The sequence below is a fragment of the Phodopus roborovskii genome, unplaced genomic scaffold (assembly GCF_943737965.1).
Source record: "Phodopus roborovskii unplaced genomic scaffold, PHOROB, whole genome shotgun sequence".
Taxonomy (NCBI): Eukaryota; Metazoa; Chordata; class Mammalia; order Rodentia; family Cricetidae; genus Phodopus; species Phodopus roborovskii.
The window spans coordinates 423,599-446,048 of NW_026126515.1; the positions used below are offsets into that span (position 1 = coordinate 423,599).

A 22,450-nucleotide genomic window follows, 5' to 3' on the forward strand; every position below is an offset into this window, starting at 1 on the left:
CAAAAATAAGAAATCCTTTTCCCCAGTAACCTGTCCTTAAACTTAAATTTTTGGGTCAAAGCATTTTTAAAGTATATAAATTGGATTAATCCAGCAGCATTTATTTTAACAGCAGCATTTATTTCCTTAGCAGTCAAACAATACAAAGACAATATAATACCATACAGTATCCAGATTCTGTCTGTGCTTTCCATCTTTACGTGGCTTTTTTATTACTCTATTTCTTCACCTTCTATTTTTTCATGTTTTGAGACAGGGTTTCTCTGTGTAACTTTTATCTGTCCTGGAATTAACTCTGCATACCAGGTTTACTTTGAAATCACAGAGATCTGCTTGCCTCTGTCTCCTGAGTGCTGGAATTAAAGGCGTGTGCCACCACACCCAGCTACATTCTTTTTATTATTCTTTTTTAAACCATTGTATCCTGTTTCTTTTTGTCTCTCAAGCCTACATATATTTTAAAACACACCATAAACCTTTAGAAGTTTTTCTTAATCTGAAACTGTCTTTACTGTAAATATTTATCTTTTTGTGGCCATGAGGCTTTTATCTGGTAAACAACAACATTGCTAAAATGAAAGCTATAGCTGTGTTAGTCACAGTCTATCATAGACTGTGGCAGGTACTTTTACCACCACAACTGAGAGCTGTGCTCACTGCCTTGATCTATGCTGCCATCCAGCAGCATGTTGCCTGCTTGAAAATGTGGTCACTGCCATTGCCAGCTCTCATACACACTATTAAGTTGTTACCAGAGCTCTTTAAAAGCCTTGTGGGTTTTTTGCTGCTTATGCTAAGTCAGGAAACCTCCTTAAAGGAGCCGTGAAATTTCTGCTTGTCTCTAGCAATACAGAATACAACCGAGAAAGATGCTGCTATCACGAAGCCTTGCTTGTCTTTGTTCTTTTGTTTCTAAAACCCTTTCTTAAGCTTTTCTTAAGTTTTAAGTGTAAGTTCTTATTAGCCACATTGAAGGCGCTATTATGTTAAGAGCAGGTTTTTCCTGCCGGTCTTGGTCCCAGAGCCGTGCCAGCCCCAAATAACACTCAGAGACACTGTATTTGATATAAAGCTGTTACCCAGTTACTAACATTTCTTATTGGCTAGCTCTGTCTTAAATGTTAACCCATTTCTATCATCTCCCATCAAAGGTGGTTATCTTTAAAACTAGAATGTCTTATAAGCAGCAGATGGGTGGATTTTGTTTCTTGATCTGTTCTGTCAATCTGTCTTTTGATTGGTGAATTGAGCTCGTTGATATTTAAAATTATTGTTGAAAAGGATGTGTATGTGTTACTTGCAGTCATCATGTTTTTTATTTTTTGTGGTGTTTGTGTTGTCAGTATATTTTTTATTTTAATAATTATGGCTTTCAATTTGTTTCCACAGTCTCTCTGCTATGTTCATTCCTTTTTTCAACCCAAAATAATGCTTCTTATATTTTCCTTAGGTTTCGTTTGTTGGATAAAAATTATTTCAGATTGTTTATGTTGTGGATATATGACAGTTTTGCTTGATACAGTATTTTAGCCTTGTTATCATTTTAACACTCGGATTGCATTGTTCCAGATTTTTCTGTCTTTCAAAGTTTTTGTTGAAAAATCAGCTTTTATTCTGATGGACTTTCCTTTATATGTGACTTGCATTTTTTTTATTCGTGAAGCTTTCAGTACACTTCTTTGTAGTCTTTGTCTTAACTATGATTTGCAATGGGGACTTTTCTTTTCTAATCTTGTCTATTTTGAGTTCATGTGACTCTTGTATTTGTGTGGGTATATCTTTTTTCATTTTGGGGAAAAAGTTATTTGGTAATCTAATGAAATCTTGAACAAAGAAACATTCATAAGTTAAAAAACAAGGAAATATGAGTAAACTATTGTACTTGCTTATTATTGCTACAAATGTAAGATTCTGATATGAGACAGTAAAATATGAGAAAATGCTGCAGATATAGAGGATGTCTATGTAGTGTTTCCTTTAAATCTATAAGGGGAAATTTAAGTAAGAAAAACTGAAGTTCTATTCTGTTGTCATATTATATTAAACTTAAAAAAGTATTCTAATCTTAAATGAGCTAAGTGTTTCCCAATTTACATTATGAGCCTAAAAAAATCTTGCCAAAACTATGAAAAACAAAGGAACAAAGGAAAATTATAGACCAATATCTGTTATATAATAGATATAACAACTATAAAGTACTAACATACCAAAAAAAAAAAAAAAAGAACTTATATAAAAACCAAATGGATTTAAATGGAATAAAGATGATCATTGGATGGCTTATTAACCTGAATCACAATATTAATAATTAAAATAGGGTGGGGAACCTATATCATCATCTCAACTGATTGAGAAAAGCATTTTTGCTTATTTTTGAAATTGTATTTTATTTACGACGTTTCTTCCTGACCTTTTCTACCTTCAAACTCTCCCATATACCCCCACCCAGCTACCTTTTTTTTCATCAATTGTTGTTGTACAAAAATATGTATGTATGTGTGTTCCCAAATATAACCCATTGTATCCATATAATGGTGTGTGTGTATGTGTGTGTGTATGTGTATTTTGTTTTGTTTTGTGTTGTTTTTTACAGGGCTGACCATTTGGCATTGGTCAACCAGTTGGTTTGCTCTTCCCTGGAGAGAACCACCTCTCCCATTCACAGCTTTACTCAGTTGTTTGTAGTTCTTAGTGTAGGCTTGGGACCTCATGGCCTTTTCCCCATACAATTGGCATGTTCATTGGTTTCATCCATGTTCAGCTTACATTTGGGCAGTCATATTCATGAGACTTTACAAGTTTAACTTCTGATGTTACTATTGACAATCTCAGAGCAAAGTCCCAGAAAAGTTTTTGATAAAATTCCATCCACATTTATGTTCAGTGGTTCTGAGCAAACAAGGATTTTATCTTATAATTCAAATGTAATTAACAATTACACATTACTAATACTCTTTGTTAGAAATTCAACATTGTACAAAGCAAAAAGCTTTGTATAAACACTGAAAAAAGGAAAAACAGAACTTTATGAATAGACATACATAAATTTTGTAAGGATCAAAATCTTAGAACCAATGGGTAATGACTTCCTATAGTAGCATAATTGGAGTTCCCCCTTCCAGCTTACCTTCTACATTCTGTATACTCTAGCACTTTCCAAGACCCCATGGTCACTTACAGTTGGGTCAGTATCAATAGACAAATAACTAAGAGGTATAGGGGCAGTGATTGTTATCAGATAATGATCTAATGACTCTTTCCACCCCTCCTCCTCTAAGAGAATATCAAAACAGTCACCAGGCTCAATCCTGAGGGTCTCTTGAGAGTAGTCAAGGCTGATCTGAAGAAGATCGTGACTGTTATGGTCAGAAAGCAATGATATATATCAGATTTTGAAATTCTAAGGTGTACATAGTAGTAAGAAATAGTTATACTGTAATCCCGAGTTGCACACATACACACTGACATGTCTTTGTACATGTTATGAAGAGATAAATATATGTGTATGTGTGTATTTAATCATACCTATACATGCATGTGTATTAGAAGCATATAGCTTATGAAACTATCAATAAGTAAAATAGAAAAAAATCAAGTGATGTGACTTTAACATTTGGCCTCCACATTCAACTGTACACACATACACCTGTAGAATGAATTCTGTTTGGTCTTAATAAGAAAAACTCAGAATCAGATATTAGAATTGGTGAGGAATCTGAAAGATCAGAGAAGCAAAGCAACCAGCCACTAGCTTTTACCTCTACCTCAGACCAAATTAGTCATCCTGTCTCCATGAATCCTCAGACTGATGCTCAGACTGAATACTCAGACTTCAGTGAACTCCTGTTTCCTCCCACCTTATATTCCTCTCTAGTGATGGGATCCCAAGTGCTGATAACACCTTTGTGTGGGTTCTGTTTCTCTTTTAGACTGAATCAATTTTTGTGTTGCTCAGGGTAACCTTGAACTAACAGAGATCAATCTGCCTCAGTCTCCCAAGTGCTGGGATTAAAGGTGTGTGCCACCACTATGCATCCTCTATGGCTAACTAGTGTGTCTAGCTTTGCACACTGATATTCAGGCAAGATTTATTAGACAAAATGTCACTACATGCACCCAGACTCTTATAAACACACAGGTACATAGGCATATATACCACACAAACATACATATCAAGAGTATTTCTAGAACAATTGATTTCCCACAAGCCAATATTATTATATCTTACATTCTTTCTTTTCCATAACCTAGTTTTTAAAAGTGTAAGTCTCAGCTGTGGAATTGGAATGTCGCTTAATGGTGGGTATTTTTGCCTTGTGTGCAGCAAACTCTAGAGTAGTGGTAAGGGTGGGAGTTCAGTAATCCCATCTGTGTTTGACTTTTCTTTGGTTAAATAACCACAAAATTCTCTTATCTATAAGTAGAAAGTATGCCAATAATCTGCCCCATAAGGCTATTGTTGGTATGATATAAAAAAAAAATATAAAGGGTAGGGATATAATTCAGTCACTAAAGTATTGCCTGAAAAGCATCAGATGTTGGTTTTAGAACCTCAGAAATTTTGTAGATAATCTGAGTTTGGTGGCAAAAAACTTGTATGCCAGAAATCATAAGATGGAAAACGGAGACAGGCAGTCCCTGGAGCTTGCTGGCCTGCCAGCTTAAACTACTTACCATGTCTCAAACAAAATATGGAAGTTGCCTGAGAAGTGAGTGACACTTGAGGTTGTCATCTGTGGTTGGGTTTAACTCTTTTTTCTCTTGCTCTTTTGGGGGCCTGCTACTCAGCTCCCAAATAAATCACAAACAGAGGCTTATGAATACTTATAAATGTCCAGCGAAAGATTGGCTTATTTCTAGTCCACTTTTCTTAAATTATCCCATCTATCTTTTGCCTTCTCTGTTTCTGTATATCTTTAACTTCTTACTCCGTGACTTGTTGTGTAGCTGGGTGGCTGGCCCCTGGAGTCTTCTTCCTCTCTCTCCTGGAGCTCTCTTCCCAGATTTCTCCTCATTTCTTCTCTCTGCTTACCAGCCCCACCTATCCTTTTTCCTGCCTACCTATTGGCCATTCAACAGTTCATTAGACCAATCAGGTGTTTTAGACAGGCAAAGTAACACAGCTTCAAAGAGATAAATAAATGCAACATAAAAGAATGCAACATATCTTTGCATCATTAAAACAAATATTCCACAATATAAACAAATGTAATACGTCTTAAAATAATATTCCACAACAGTCATCTGACCTGTATGCAAGTACACTTGCACACACAAACACAAACACATGCAGGCAGGGGGTCATAAAGAGAGAATGTCAGTAATGTTCATGCCAAGAAACAAAAATAAATAACTGTTAGTTGTTACTTGTCAGACCAATCTAATTGCTATAACACTATAATAAAAAAAAAAATCATCCTCTGTCAACTTTAAGACAGTGAAAACGATAGAAATTGAAGTTGAATATCTGGAGGGAAAATAAATGATACTGATTAGATGCTAGAAAATAAACATCAGAAAGTGAACAAAAAAGTCAATAATTTTTGTCTAATAAATTCTAATATATGGAGTTTTATGTGTATTATAAACCTACTTTAAGTTCATTTTGTTGTTGTTTTTTTTTTTTGTTCATTTTATTAGTTTTTTACATTCCAATCCCAGTTCCCCCTCTCTCTTTTCCTCTCAAACCCTCTACTCTCCCCCTCTTCCCATCTGCTCCATGGAGAGTTCAAGGCCTCCTATAGGAAGTCTACTAAGACTGTCACATCATCTAGTTGAGACAGGACCAAGGCAGCTCTCCACCCCCATGCCCCAGTGTAGGCTGGGCAAGGTTCCTTTACATATAGAATGGGCTCCACTAAGTCAGTTTGTGCATTAGTGTTAGATCTTGGACCCACTGCCAGTGGACTCATATATTGCCCCAGTCACAACATTGTCTAGATTGGTCTTATTCAGGTTCCCCATTGTCAGATCTGAGTCAGTGATCTCTCAAGAGTGGCTGCAGAGATGACATTAATTTCATTTTAAAATATTATTCTTTAAATGGTAGTGCTTGGTAATGCTATGCATAATCCATCATTGGTCCCTGATGCCTTAAGAATGCATTCTAGTCCTGTATAGTGATTGTGTGACTTCTACTATCAAATCTCATTTTACCTTTTGAGAAAAGATGGGCCAAGTACTTATTTGGTGCCTATTTTTTCCAACTAAGTTCTTCATGTATTATAAATCAAAAATTATGTTGTCCCTTTTAGTAACTTAATTTAGAAAACATTATAATTAGAATAAATAGTATAAAATTCAAACACTACTACAACTATTCTCAAAAAATCCAAATCAATTAACTCTCTTATAAATATTCAAACTACTCCATCCAATCCCCATCATTTCTAAAATCAGTGAAAAAGGGAAGAGAACCGGGAGAGTTTGCATTTCTAAGTACTCAAATTACATATAAAATGCTGGTCCAGAGACCACGCATTGAAAAATACTGATTTATCTAGCTTAACAATGTCCTGTGTTGCTTCTTATTTTCCACAAACATTTATATTTTCTTGCCTCTTCCCCAAACCCTTTTTATCAGTTGAAAAAATTCCTTCATTAAAAACCACTCAAGTCTGTTTCTTCTATAAAGTCTTTTACTCATGCCCTCACTTAGGGATGGATTGCTTTCATTTTGTACTTTTGAGGCCAGGCCCACCTTGAACTCAAAAAGATATTCCTTTGCCTTTGCCTCCCACTGCTAGAATTAAAGATGCTTGCCACCTCACCCAGCAGCACTGGGGTCTTAAGGAAGAATTTCTTTTTTCCTCTTAAGTTTATCTAACCTAATAAGTTGTATATGTGTGGAAGACCACACATCCAAAATTAGATTCGTGAAGAGTTTTGTTTTGTTTGGTTTTTAAAAAGACACCAAGTTGGGTGAGGAAATGAATTTTGGAAGTATTGGGATGTATTATGATCTAAGTACATTGTAAGAAATCTCAAAGAACTGATACAAAGTTTAGAAAATACAGTGTTAATAAAAGAATGAATTCTAAAATTAAGATAGCTAAAGGATGATTATTAAATATTTTCAAATATATAGAAGGCTTTAAGTAAATTCTATCTAAATACTAATTTTCCCATTCAGATTATAAGACAGTTGTAGATTATATTTTAAAAAATCAGTGTCATTGAATAAACTCCATCACAGAAACATTTGTTTTTAATAGCATAATTTCTTTTTCAAAAATATGAAATGTGAATACATCAAAAATTCAGCCAGTTAGTGAGATAGCAGAATTCTAATTCATATAATAACACATATTCTGTACATGTATGAAATTTTCAAAGAATGAAATTTCAAAGAACGCTTTTAAAAGGAAAAAATAACTCCATTCTTGACTCAATTTTTCTAGTGCCTGCTACTTTTATGTTTTGTTTCTAGCTAACTGATTTAAACATGGAATTGAAGTTGACTAGTGAAAACTGGGAACATGAATTTGAAAAGCAGTCAGGAGAGATGTCTTCAGGAAGGACTAGAAGGAAGGGAGAAGAATTATCATTAAATTATAATATAAAAAATAAATACCTTAAAATGAAATTGACATGGATCTTTCAAAGGCCTTTCTATATTAAACACTTGTAACTATCAATGATTCTTTCCATGACTAAGCTCTCTTGCCTTTCCCCCTCAGCAATTCATTTGTGTAAATCCCTGTTTACTTTAATGTCTACATTGTTAAAAAGTTTAAAACACAAATCTAACCCCCACTCAACTCTTGAATGCTTTCTAATTTAGACTTTTGGACATCACTATTACTATATTAGACATATTAAGGTGCTATGTCCTTGAACCCTTAGAATTTGTAAAAGCTAAAGTTAAACAAAAAGGCAGTTGTATAAGGCTCAGCTTACTTTTAAAAAGCTAGTTTATTCTGATTCCATTTTCAGTCCATTTTTCTAGTCCTCTGAATTAATCACTATTATAAAAACATCAGTCAGAATGTGCAATTTGTATAAAAATTGATGATCTCTTACTGTAACATTTTATTCCTATAATAGATGTTCTCATATAAAACAGTATGATTAGCCTTCATTGAATATTTGTTGGAATTTGTTATTTAATTCACTTCCTCTTTTCAGACCAGTGTGTGGAATAAGAGGGAAGACTCTGATAATCAACTTGCCTGGTAGCAAGAAAGGATCTCAGGTAAGTATTCTTTATATTATATGGTTTAATAAATGGAATTTTAACAAACTGTGAGAGTAATCTGTCGACACACTGAACACACCAAAGCTTCTCACTGCTATCACTGATCCAAATTTCTAGAAATTCCCAAAAAGTACACTCAAATTCCACAATTCATTAGGAAGTATCAGAAGTCACTAACATTTTATGTGTTTACAGTTATTGTTTATCAAAGGAAAGAACATGGATTAAAGTGAGCCAAGAGAATTACATCATAGTTCAGTAAACATACCAGACGCAGAGCTTCCATTTTCCTCTCTCTGTGTACTCATGAGTTTGTTATTCTCCTGGCATCGTGACAATCTACTTAGAACATTGCCAATCAGAGAATCTCATCTGAACTGTTAGGTTTGTTGTGTTTCTGTTTGTTCATTCTAGCTCATTATACACTGTCCAAATGGTTGAATTTTAGTTTGTATCCCTTTAGTCTCCAATATCTTTCAGAGGTAAATCAAAACCAAAGTAAGTCCAAACATGTATTTGTAATTCACATTGTTAGGTTATCTGGTTGCCAAAGCCTTCTGACAAACAAGAACACTCTCAGTCATGGCAGGGTAGTATCCTAGAAATTCCCCATCTGGTAACTAAAGGCAACTCTTTTTGTGTGATAATTAATTCTGTACTACACATGGTATGGTATGTTTTGCCTTTAGCTAATCAAACAGTTAACATTACTCAAAGAATTATGTTCACTTTAACACTTATATCACTTAACACAGCAGTATTACCAGTGAGAATATCTCTCATTTGCAAGCAGCTATTATAAGTACTTTCCCGCCAGCCTGGTCCCACAGCCATGTCAGCCCCACATAACACACAGAGACACTGGATTAGATATAAACCTGTTGGCCTATCACTAGCATTTCTTATTGGCTAGATATCTTAAATATTAACCCATTTCTATTAATCTAAGTGTTTCCATGTGATCTTTGCTTACTGGGAATGCTGGACCTGCATCTCCTTTGCCTGCTACATCTCTGCAGAGAAAACAAAGATTTCCTGTTTGTCCCTGCTTATATTGTGATTCTGCCCAGCTAAATCAATTCCTGCCTGTCTGTACAGACCTCGAGGCCTCAGTGGTTAGCTAGTGGTAGTATTTTCCATGGTACATTACTTCCTCACTGGCAAATCAGTGTTTTATTCATCAACCAGTAAGTCAAACATATATACAGAAGAACATCTCCTTTCAAGCAACAACATGAAATTAGTCAGATTTAGAGAAACAAGTAATCTACTCTTCAAAGACACTATGTACATTTTCATATTTCAGTTGTAATTTGATCTATTGTTCTTTGTAGTATATGATACATTCATGCAGTACTGTATAACAGAAATTAGCTGAAACAATTTCCAGTCATTTGCTGAATAATCAATCATTTTCTCTCTGTATTACACTTTAAGAAGGCTTTAATTCACTTTCCAAATATATTTGGCCAACAATATCACTACTACTTTAGTAATAACAATGTCAATATTACAACATATCTAAATGTAGAAATAGTACAACTGAAAAAAATAAAATCCAAAGATAGTGGATTAAAATAAAGTCAGGCATTCAGGCAGTGTTGGCACATGCCTTTAATCCCAGCACTTGGGAGGCAGAGGCAAGTGGATCTCTGTGAGTTCAAGACCAGCCTAAACTGCAGAGTGAGTTCCTGTACATGTTCCAAAGCTACACAGAGAAACCCTGTGTCAGAAAACCATAAATAAATAAAAGTTTGTCATTCATTATACTTGTATTATGAATCATTACCTATCTTGTTTTGACCCTCTTCCATTTTTGGAGATGTATAAAGTCCAATTACTATGCTGATTCATATTTCCATCAGTAGTATTGGGATAACCTTTTATTTTGCAACAGGACATTGTCATCTACAAAATTCATGTTCAAGAACTACACAATTACTTTTTAAAAAAGTTTCTAGGTTCTTTTGACTTTGTACTTAGCTACTTATGTAGCTATCCTCAACTGTATAATGCTTACAGGTCATAGGTTAAGAGCCTCATAGAGTCTCCCATTCACTCCATTCCTATTCATATGATATGGTTACATAGATACAGAGCTAGTGGACTGTCTTTCCAATTAGGCAATATAGTATCATTCACTGTCAAATCTAATTTACCCAGATGTGGTAAGGGAAAAAGGAAACATCAGAAATTCTAACAAACAAAAAAATTAAAGGTATAGTTAGTATCTTCTTGCTTGAAAATTGTCCCCTATTTTGGCACACAGTTGTATACTGCTGTGTGGCCACTATGTGTGAATGAGAAAAAAAAAAAAGTTAGGTGTCATAAGGGAAAGGGTACATTTGTAAGAAAAAAAAAATTATAAGTCTTTGTCCAAGTGTCCCTTTCCTGAAAAGTGAAGAAACCCAACTAGTAGGAACCTTCCTTATTCATCTGCCTGCCCATATTGAATGTTATAAGACATTCATGAAAGCATGTAAGAGCCCTTCATACTTTTTCTCCTTGTGTGAAGACAAGCTTGAAGTACCCATTTCATTCTCCAAGGATGATAATGCTAAAGCTTCTTTATATCTTTAGGAGTTACCAGCATCAGTTTTAATTTGTCAGTTATATGTAGAATTTTCCCTCTTCAGAATATTTCCCATGGCTTTCTGTGGTTTCTGTCTTAGTTGTTGGGAGATAGAACAATTATTGTTGACATTTTATGCCTCAGAGGCTACAAGATGAATAATTCTTTACTCGGCCCATCTTGCTTTGCTGTAGTTACCTAGTGTGCACTTACCTCTTGGACCCATGTAGCCAACTTAAGCATCCAAATGAATGTGACTCCAGTCAATTTTTAATCCTGGGAGGAAGTTCTTTGAATGAACATTGACATATTTTACTTTAATATACACCCTTAAATTCCCAGAATGATTTCATTATGCCCCATGCATCTATATATATTCAATAGATAGTTTTTCATAACTTTTTTCCTGAACATGTAGCTATTTGACATTGAACACTGCCCCTGAGTTAGAAAAATAAATATTTAAGTATAGCTGAGATACAGCATAGAGGTATAGGTTCTGCTGACAAAGGCCCTAGGAACATCATGTAGTCCAAACATATGAATTACTTGTTTTCATCTTCTTCAGCCACCTGCTAACTTGGAGCATTCGAAAAGATGAGCTTCACTAGTGACAACTTAAATTAATTTTTGAAACTACATAGTAATTCACTGAAAGGTATTATAGTTATTATTTATAAAGGAAGGTGATATGGATTAAAATTAAGTAGGAAAAAGTGCATAGGGCACAACGTAAGAGACACCTACCAAACAAAAAGGTTTCATTGTCTTCTCTCATTTGGGACCATGCACATGTTACCATCCTGTCCTTGACACATAGCAATATATATATGAAGAACATTGCCAGTGAAGAATGCCAACCTAAGCCTTTGATATCCATAGTTTTCAGGGTATCTAGTAGTCAAGATCCTAGCAAATTAAGACATTTTTATCAAGCATAACATCCTAATGTGTGCTTATAATCTCCCAGAAGTCAAAGGAAAACATCAAACCTCTCTTTCATCAAGATTACATTCTTTAATATACTGTTTAAACAATAAACAGTTGAGCCCTACAAAGAGTCAAAGATTAGCATTCTTCTAGGTATGCGATTAATGCTGCTGAATTTTTATATATATTTCTTCACCTCTTCAACTTTATTAAGGTATTTTTTAATATGAAAGAGAAAGACTTTCATCTATTCCTCAGGCATAATTATCTGCTTATAAGTCCTTACCTGTTGTCTTTTGATGATGAATTATATACAATAATGGCATGTGAAGAAAATATTGACTTCTATTCACAACTTTTTACAATTGTATTTCTATTTTTACTTATTGCTTAGTGGTTTTGTGATGATTATACTGGCATACTTTATGGTAATAGAATTTCCAATCTGAACAGCAGCAACAAATACCTGGTCTTTAATGTGGTTTTTGTCTATTCAAGTCTTGCACTAACAAACATTTTGAAAACTATTGCCTTTTGTATCCTTTCTATGTATGGCATAAATAAGTCCAAATACCAAAATTGTACTTTAAAAGCATAGTGTGTGCATTCATCTAAGGATCATAATCTCTAACATATGGAAAATACCATATGCTGTGATTGTTTCATATTTCACATTAAAAAGATGTATCAAATATGACTCATTCTTTAAATGGCAGGAAATACAAGTTCAAAATTAGAATCAATTTGACTGCCACCATTTTATATGTCTATTAAAAAGACTAACTTTTATTTCTTTTTTGTCATTGTGGGCAGGAATGCTTTCAGTTCATACTGCCAGCTCTACCTCATGCCATTGACCTTTTACGTGATGCCATTGTAAAAGTAAAGGAGGTGCATGATGAACTTGAAGATTTACCTTCGCCACCACCTCCTCTTTCTCCACCTCCTACAACTAGCCCCCATAAACAGACAGAAGACAAAGGGGTTCAATGTGAAGAAGAGGAAGAAGAAAAAAAAGACAGTGGTGTAGCTTCAACAGAAGATAGTTCCTCGTCACACATAACTGCAGCAGCTATTGCTGCAAAGGTAAGTCTGCCTAGAGACAGAGTTCTAAAACACCCATGGGGAAATTACCAATTTCATCCTTCTTTCCATGTCATCCTTTTATAAGTTTAGTACTTCTTGATAGCATCTTGAAATTGAACTGGAAATTCCATTAAATTCTGTCACTGTGTTCTCTGTCCTGGTACATATTGTTTGTAAGCATTGAAGTTAGTTTGTGATTAGGTGATGATATACCAATGGCCTAATGAAGTTTTAGCTGTAGTGATAAATAATGTGATATTTAAGAACTCTTTAAAGTCTTCATTTTTATTACATTTAAAATTATTATGAACATCATAATTATTTAGAACATCAAAACATGTTTTTAAATGAACAGAAAACAAAAGCTAAAAAGACCTCAGATGACTCTTGAAATTAGTTGGAAAATAGTAACTTAAAATTTTTTGCCTGGAGTAAAGGTATATGGAACCCAGGGAAAAAAGGATCACATTACCACTCAAAAAATTTTAAAGACAAGTCTTTTAGGAAGCATTTGAATTTTCCTCAGCTAAATATTTATTTTATTATTGTTAACACAATTTATCTTAAAGGTATAAAGAAGAAATTAATATATTTTTAATTTAATAAAGTAATTTAAATGTTGGGACAATACCAAAGTTTACAGATTTTCTTCAGATGGATCTAGAAATAGATATGGTACCATGAGTGGTCTGAATAATAACCATAGGAAAATCTTTTTTAATTTTTAAAAAAATATTTGTCTTTTGATTAATTAACAATGTAAGACAATGATTACCTTATTACTATTTTGCTACCATTTAGGGAAATACAGTTCTTCAATTGTTCTGAACAATAACCAAGAATTATATTGCTGAGGGAACTTTGACAAAGTCAATGTCTGAAAACATGTAATCAAATCATCTTTTTCAGCCTTATATATCTTCTTGACACTACTTTATAGATATGTAGTAAATGCTACCAATGGCAGTTTTCAAGTCTATAAAGACTTTTCATATGGCTTAGTTCTGAATTCCTTATTTGAAAATAAACAGAATCATATAGAAGTACTTTTCAGGTCCATTAGCTAATCAGTACATAGTTCCTTATTACACACTTCCATATTCTGTCTGTACACCATTCAATAATCCATTAAATCCTAACCATACTATTAAGTACTAACTTTTATTTTTTATTGGAATCAATAAAGTATGTTCATTTTAAAAATCATTGTATGTTTTTTCTTTTCCACCCTTAATTAAAAGGGTTTACCTTTTAATTAAGAAACATTAATTGATGTTCCTTTAAAACATCAATTTTGATTGTAAAGGAAAATACAACATACAAAATCAAAGCTGATTTTGTCACTTGGAATTTAGAAAAATTTGATATTTCATTGTTCCATTTGTGTTCACTTTTTTTCTTTTAATCATTTTGCTTATATTGTAATTTCATGCTTTGCCTTCATTGTATTCATAATTGTTATATGTTATACATTAGAAGCATCCATTCTACACCAGTCCTGCTGTTTTCATGGCACATGGACAGCCCATACCTGGTATCATCAGTTATTCCCATCATGGAACAGGCAGTGCAGATAAACGGGTAAGAAAATGAGTTTTGAATGATAATTTTGCAAATATATATCATACGTCCTTTATTTGGAGGTAGGCTGTAATACATAGGAGATGAGTTATTTTATTGTGAAAGATCTTTAGGGTTATTGAACATATCACATCAAGGAATTTAATAGTATCTTTTGTGCCTAAATTCTTCTGCAGTCATTAAAATTCTATCATTTGTAGCAGTGAACTTTCATCATATGACTTTCAAGAAATTTGTTGTTCAAGAGGTCTGGAGTTTTTTGGTTTTTGTTTGTTTTGCAGTTTTATTGAACCTTTAAATAAATTGCCTAGATTAATTAAGATAGTATCTTAGGAGGATTATATTGTGTCTTAATACCTAGAAAGTTTAATCAAACTGATAATCTGTAATGGCTTTGCATTTTCCTGAGCTTACATCTCATTTTGTTTCCCTTCACTTCAAAAACTGAGAGTTCAATCTGCAACTTGAATGATCATTAATCTTTAGAAGCAAGCACCTAAGGATATTTATTACATTTTTTAATCATGAAAAGCAAAGAAAGTTAAATTTAAAATTAAACTACTTAAATATAAATCATTTTATAACAATAATTTAGAACATGGATAGAAACAAAAAAATACATTGCAATCCGTTCTGTGCATAAGAAATAAAATGAAAAAAGAAAACTAATTCATCAGGTGAATTTGGCTTAATGTACTTAAGAATTACATATGTGTATATATTAGCTTTTTGGAAGATAACACTATCAAACATATAATTTAACACTTACAATCCATAAGGCATATCTGGTTGAAAATAAAATGGGTTGGTCACACATAGCAAATTTAAATTGTGGTTAATATAAAAAAATATTAGTGAATGGTTTTTAGCAGTGCCAAATTTGAAGGTTTCTTTTTGTATTCACATCTTACAATGCTATTATACCCATTATAGAAAACATTCTGAGGTTTTAAAATAAAATCATTGTGACATTCTACATTAATAACCAAGATTATAGGTTACTATTTTCTAATAATATCAGATCAGATCCTCAAATTATTTGAGGACTGTAGGAATGGATAAACAGTCAAGGGTACATTCTGCCCTTTTAAAGAACCTGAATTTGATTCTCAACACCAGTGTTAGATAACTCATAACAACCTTTAACCGGTGGATCAAAGTCTTCTGGCCCCTGTGGGCACTTAAACTCATGTGCACATGTCTACAAACAGATACAAACATACGTAAAGTGAAAAAATTAATAAAAGTAAATCTTTAAACGATAATGAAATAGTCTCTTAATTATTTGAATAACATCTTCAGTTCTCCCAATAATTTACATATTTACTGCCATCATTTCAGGTACATATGAAAGAAGATAATTATCATGTAGGATAGATGTCAATTATTGTAACTTAGTTTTCTAGAGGAACAACTTTGGAAATAGCTCCAAAATGCAATAAGTAGATGTCATCATGGTAGGACCCAAGAACTTATATATTGACTGGGGTTTAATATTCTTTTGTAAGTAGTGCAGTATTAGTCATCTTGTCATTTTTAACAGACATTTATTATTTTTTTAACTAGACTTAATTTTTATTCCTATGCTAAGTGATGAGTCACTTCTCAAAGTATCTAATGTTCTTCTTTTTTATACTGTGCTCCATAGGAAAGAGTGGGAAAAAGAAGAAGTGGTAACAGTCAATAAGACATCTTTAGTATTCTTGGTGCTTCTTTATACAAGCACCAGTAGATTGTTCCAGAACATAAAGAATTTGAAACCTAGGTAGAGTTGCACTTATTATTACTAGTTTACTTTTCCAAGTAATTTTGTTCTTATCACCAAAAGAAAAACTTGTTCAATGAAATGTACTGTCTTTTCAGCAGGTACCAATGATCTGCTTATTATTTTTTTGCCAAAAATTTTGGCTGCTTGCTCAGCAAGCATTTCTCACTCCCTCTTCCAAAAGCTGCACTGCATACATTCCCATCACATAGTTTGAGTAAGCTGGCTTAATATCACCATTTTATTTTTATCTGACCACAGTTATTACTTCATATAATGCATAATTCAAGCCTATCAGAGCTCATGGTTTTCAGCTCTGACTTTATTTGAAATACTGAGACACAAATTCTGCTTAAATATGAATATGAAAGAAGGAATACACATCCCAAGAAATGCTATCTTGGGACTATGAAAACAAAGTTCTGTCATAACAAAATAAAATATAAAAAAGAAATTATAAAAGATGGAAGATAGAGGTATCAGGTTCTCACCATATTGTTTTTACGAGTCCTTCATCTCATTCTTTTAAACCATAGGTACCTCTCAATTTTATTAGATGAGGTATTTTTTTCTTAAAACTAATTGAAATAAAGGTGAAATACTATTCTCTATAAGCAAAAAGAATTTTTTTCAATATACAGTAATGTATAGGTTTCATTAAGATAAAATTTAAAAAATAATAAAAATGAAAATAAAACAAAAAAGATTAAAGTTATTTTTTTATTGGCTAAAGTATATCAAGTAGGATTCCCTAAAGTATTATACTTGGGTGAGATACCTAGTTCAAGAGGATAGAGTGTAAGGAATATGAAATAGAGGAACTCCAGGAGCACAGACACTGAGATCAACAATTAATAAATGGGACCTCTTCAAACTTAGGAGCTTCTGTAAGGCAAAGGACACAGTGGACAAGACCAAACAGCAGCCCACAGACTGGGAAAAGATTTTCACCAATCCTATATCCAACAAAGGGCTGATCTCCAAATTATACAAAGAACTCAAGAAACTAGTCAACAAAACACCAAATAACCCTATTAAAAAATGGTGTACAGAACTGAAGAAAGAATTCTCAATAGAGGAAATCAAAAAGGCTGAAAGACACTTAAAGTGCTGTACATCCTTAGCTATCAGGGAAATACAAATCAAAACAACTTTGAGATACCATCTTACTCCTGCAAAAATGGCTAAAATTAGAAACTCCAATGACAACTTATGCTGGAGAGAATGTGGAGAAAGGGGAACACTCCTCCACTGCTGGTGGGAGTGCAAACTTGTACAGCCATTTTGGAGATCAGTATGGTGGTTCCTTAGGAAAATGGGAAATAGTTTACCATAGGACCCAGCAATCCCCCTCTTAAGCATATACGCAAATGATCCACATCCATGCAGAAAAGACATGTGCTCAACTATGTTCATAGCAGCATTATTTATAATAGCAAGAACCTGGAAGCAACCTAGATGCCCCTTAACTAAAGAATGGATAAAGAAGATATGGCACATCTACACAATGGAATACTACTCTGTAGAAAAAAATAATGGTATCTTGAAATTCGCAGGCAAGTGGATGACACTTGAAACCATCCTGAATGAGGGAGCCATTACTGGTTTGAAGAGAAAACTGAATTTAAAGAAAGGTCTAGAGACCTACATGACTACTGCCAACTAACAATTTTAGCAACTGTGGAAAGGCTACCATAAATGCCCTTCCCAGAGAGTGAGATCAACAACTAACTAATCCACCATCATGGAGCCCTCAACTAATGCCTGTGGGAAACAGGAGCAAACACCCATACATAAACACTGAGTCAAAGTAGAAATCAGATGCAGATGGAGAGGACAAGACCAGGCGGCAGAAACACATATAGACAGCTTACCTGAACAAGGAGGAGCTAACGGACCACCAGGCTGATAGCTGGGATGCCAGCATGGGACTGACTCAGGCCCCCCTGAATATGGGTCTCAGCCAGAAGGACTGAACAGCCTAAGGGACCTCAGACAGTGGAGCCAGGATGTATCCCTGGTGCACAAAATGACCTTGCAGGCACATCCCCCATGGAGGGATACTCCCTTAACTTAGAGACAGGAGAGAAGCCCTAGTCCCTACTTCAACTGACCTGACAGATTTACATGGCATTGCCCTACATATGGAATTGGGGTGGGGGAGGGGAGGGGAGGGTTGTAAGTGGGCAGAGAAGGTAAGAGGGAGGGAGGGAGGGAGGGAGGGGGAACTGGGATTGACATGTAAAATAAAAAAATAAAATAAATAATAATAAAAAAGAAAATAGAAAAAAAAGAAATTAAACCCTACTCTTCTATGTTTAACCCAGAGATGATAGATTGTGTTATATATTGAAAAAAATAACTGATAGGTTTAATAGTCTACTTTATAAGAATGAGTAATCCATGATTTTACAACAGAAAAGGAAAATGTCTTTGAAGATCGATAAGAGGAAATTTCATTTCACTAATGAAAGTTCAGAACAATGATGATGCCTCTAAACTCTCTTCGTGAATCACATGCTACATGTACACAAAAATAAATAAATACATTAGGACAGAAAATAAATACATATCAAGGTTATCAAGGAAACTGGTATCTGGGGGAATAATTTCCATATAATTTAGATAGAGAGCATGAATTAAAAATGAAGGTTTTCTGTTGGAAACTAGAATAGAAAGTGAAAAGGAGTTAGGCAAAGAGTATGGTTTTTTTAATGTTTTATTTTGTTTTGCTTTTAGTGTATGTTACCTGTAGAAGTTCTTTGGTTTACAGACATTTTCATACTTCATACTTTCATAATGTACTTTGGTAATATTCACCCCACCTGCGTCTCTTATCTACTCTGTGTTATCTTTCCATACTCATTTGAGCCTACCTTTTACATTTATATCTTAAAGAGAAAACATGATGCTTGTTTGATTTATTTTTTAGTCTTGCTCATTTGCTTAATACACTAATCTGCTATTCCATCCATTTTCTTGCAAATGACATAATGGACTCTGTGTCTTAACAAAACTTGACTATAGATGGTGTGTATGTATGTATTGATAACATCTGTTGTTGGGTACCCAGGAAGTGACTGCTGTGGACACACTGCCTTAATAAACATGGAAACATGAGTGTTTGTAACACAGATATTTTCTGATTCTTTTAGTTAGAGAGCCAGTGTTATTATATAGCTTGATCATATGGTGGTTCTATTTTTAATTTTTGAGAAACTTACACACTAATTTGGACTAATATATATTCCCATGAGCAGTGTGTAAGGGCTTCTTTTATTCTTAATAACATTTGTGCCTTCTGTTTGTTTCTCTCTGATAATTGTTATGACTGTAGTGGGATAAAATATCATAATTTGGCTTGCATTTCTCTGATGCCTAAAGGTATTAAGCATATTTTCATGTATTTTTTGGCCATCTGTACTCCTTTTGGAAAAGTGTTGATTTTTTTTTATTTATTTTATATAACCAAGTCCATTTAAATGAAAACAAACATTTATAGACACTATTTGGGAATTTGGGCGTCATTCTTTCCAAACTACTTCCTGCTGGTAAGGGGCGCTGTCATGGGGGATTCTAAAATGATGCAGAAATCCTGGCTGTAGTCTGTAAGGCTGATTATTCCAGCTGTTTTGAATGTAGGATCACTTGGTACTCTGTTTCAGGTGGTCTGGCTTGATCAAACCACATTAGTCTAGAAGGAATCCACAGCTTTTCATTTTCTGTGGAAACAAAACTAGAAATCCTTTTCCCCAGTAACTTGTCCTTGAACTTAAATTTTGGAGTCAAAGCATTTTTTTTAATTTAATTTATTATTTTACAAGTCGATCCCAGTTCCCGCTGCCTCCCTCCCTCCCTTCTTCCCTCCCTCCTTCACTTCCTTTTAACCTCTCTGCCCTCTCACATGCACTCTAACCCCCCTCCCCTCCCATCCCTCCACACCAATTCCATATGATGGGCAATGCCATCCAGTTGGGGTCATGTAGGTCTGACAGGTCATGTGAAGTAGGGACTAGGGCTTCTCTCCTGTCTCTAGATTAAGGCAGTTATCCCTCCATTGGGGATGTGTTCCCAAAGTCCTTTTGTGGACCAGGGATACATCCTGGCTCCACTGTCTGAGGTCCCTTAGGCTGTTCAGTCCTTCTGGCTGAGACCCATATTCAGGGGGGCCTGAGTCAGTCCCATGCTGGCATCCCAGCTATCAGCCTGGTGGTCCGTTAGCTCCTCCTTGTTCAGGTAAGCTGTCTATATGTGTTTCTGCCGCCTGGTCTTGTCCTCTCCATCTGCATCTGATTTCTACTTTGACTCAGTGTTTATGTATGGGTGTTTGCTCCTGTTTCCCACAGGCATTAGTTGAGGGCTCCATGGATAAGTTAGTTGTTGATCTCACTCTCTGGGAAGGGCATTTATGGTAGCCTTTCCACGGAAGCTCAAATTTTTATTTGGCAGCAGTCTTGTAGTTCTCTAGACCTTTCTTTGTGTTCAATTTTATCTACAAACCAATATTGGCTCCCTTTTTATGTTCTCTCTCTCTCTCTCTCTCTCTCTCTCTCTCTCTCTCTCTCTCCTGTCTTCTATTCCTAACCAGGCTCAATCTTCCTGGTCGCACATGTTTTCCTTTCCTCCCCCTCGTTTTCTCCTACTTCTCTCTCCATTCGCTGCCCCCCCACTTCCCCTGAGCTCTGGGGGACTTGTCCCTTACCAGTTCTGTGAGGTACTTTATATGAATCTCTTAGAATACACCTTGTATCCTAGTTCCTCTGGTGGTGTGAATTATAGGTTGGTGATCCTTTGATCTAGTTCTAAAATCCATATATGAGTGAGTATATACTGTGGTCCTCTTTTTGTGACTGGGTTACCTCATTCAGGATGGTTTCTTCAAGTGCCATCCACTTGCCTGCGAATTTCAAGATACCATTATTTTTTTCTGCAGAGTAGTATTCCATTGTGTAGATGTGCCACATCTTCATTAACCATTCTTCAATTGAGAGACATCTAGGTTGCTTCCAAGTTCTTGCTATTATAAATAATGCTGCTATGAACATAGTTGAGCACATGTCTTTGTTGCATGGATGTGAATCCTTTGGGTATAGGCTTAAGAGGGGGATTGCCGGGTCCTATGGTAAACTATTTCCTATTTTCCTTAGGAACTGATCTCCAAAATGGCTGTATGAGTTTGCACTCCCACCAGCAGTGGAGGAGTGTTCCCCTTTCTCCACATCCTTTCCAACATGAGTCATCATTGGAGTTTCTAATTTTAGCCATTCTTACAGGAGTAAGATGGTATCTCAAAGTTATTTTGATTTGTATTTCCCTGATAGCTAAGGATGTGGAGCATTTTCTTAAGTGTCTTTCAGTCTTTTTGATTTCCTCTATTGAGAATTCTTTCTTCAGTTCTGTACCCCATTTTTTAATAGGGTTATTTGATGTTTTGTTGACTAGTTTCTTGAGATCTTTGTATATTTTGGAGATCAGCCCTTTGTTGGATATAGGATTGGTGAAAATCTTTTCCCAGTCTGTGGGCTGCCGTTTGGTCTTGTCCACTGTGTCCTTTGCCTTACAGAAGCTCCTAAGTTTGAAGAGGTCCCATTTATTAATTGTTTCTCTCAGAGTCTGTGCCCCTGGAGTTATGTTCAGTAAGCGGTCTCCTATACCAATTTGTTCAAGGGTACCTCCTACTTTCTCTTCTAAGAGGTTCAGTATGGCTGGATTGATGTTGAGTTCTTTGATCCATTTGGACTTGAGTTTTGTGCATGGCAACAGACATGGGTCTATCTGCAGTCTTCTACACACCCTCATCCAATTGTGCCAGCACCATTTGTTGAAGATGCTGTCCTCGCCCCATTATATAATTTTAGCTGTTTTGTCGAAAATCAGGTGTTCGTAAGTGTGTGGGTTAATATCAGGATTTTCAATTCGATTCCATTGGTCTACCTGTCTAATTTTATGCCAATACCAGGCTGTTTTCAGAACTATAGCTCTGTAGTAGAGCTTAAAGTCAGGAATGGTGATGCCTTCTGAAGTTCTTTTATTGTATAGGGTTGTTTTGGCTATCCTGGGTCTTTTGTTTTTCAATATAAAGTTGATTATTATCCTTTCATGGTTGGTGAAGAATTGTGGTGGGATTTTAATGGGGATTGCATTGACTCTGTAGATTGCTTTTGGCAAGATTGCCATTTTTACTATGTTTATCCTACCTATCCAAGAGCATGGGAGATCTGCCCATTTTCTGGTATCTTCTTTAATTTCTTTCTTTAGAGTCACAAAGTTCTTATTATATAGATCTTTTACTTGTTTGGTAAGCGTTACACCAAGATAC

The 22,450-nt window shown here is 34.8% G+C and overlaps 1 protein-coding gene across 12 annotated transcripts in view; it reads left to right on the top strand.

Moving 5' to 3' along the window:
• Nucleotides 1–22,450, top strand: part of Gphn (gephyrin) — a 360,226-nt gene that overhangs the window by 181,989 nt on the left and 155,787 nt on the right. For 9 of the 12 annotated variants that reach the window (XM_051196176.1, XM_051196182.1, XM_051196175.1 and 6 more), the window contains 2 exons: nucleotides 8,128–8,194; nucleotides 12,513–12,785. In XM_051196176.1, coding sequence (XP_051052133.1) covers nucleotides 8,128–8,194; nucleotides 12,513–12,785 — 340 coding nt within the window. Of the gene's footprint in view, nucleotides 1–8,127; nucleotides 8,195–12,512; nucleotides 12,786–14,261; nucleotides 14,367–22,450 lie in introns of all 12 variants that reach the window. The other 3 variants (XM_051196174.1, XM_051196177.1, XM_051196179.1) reach the window with 1 other exon arrangement.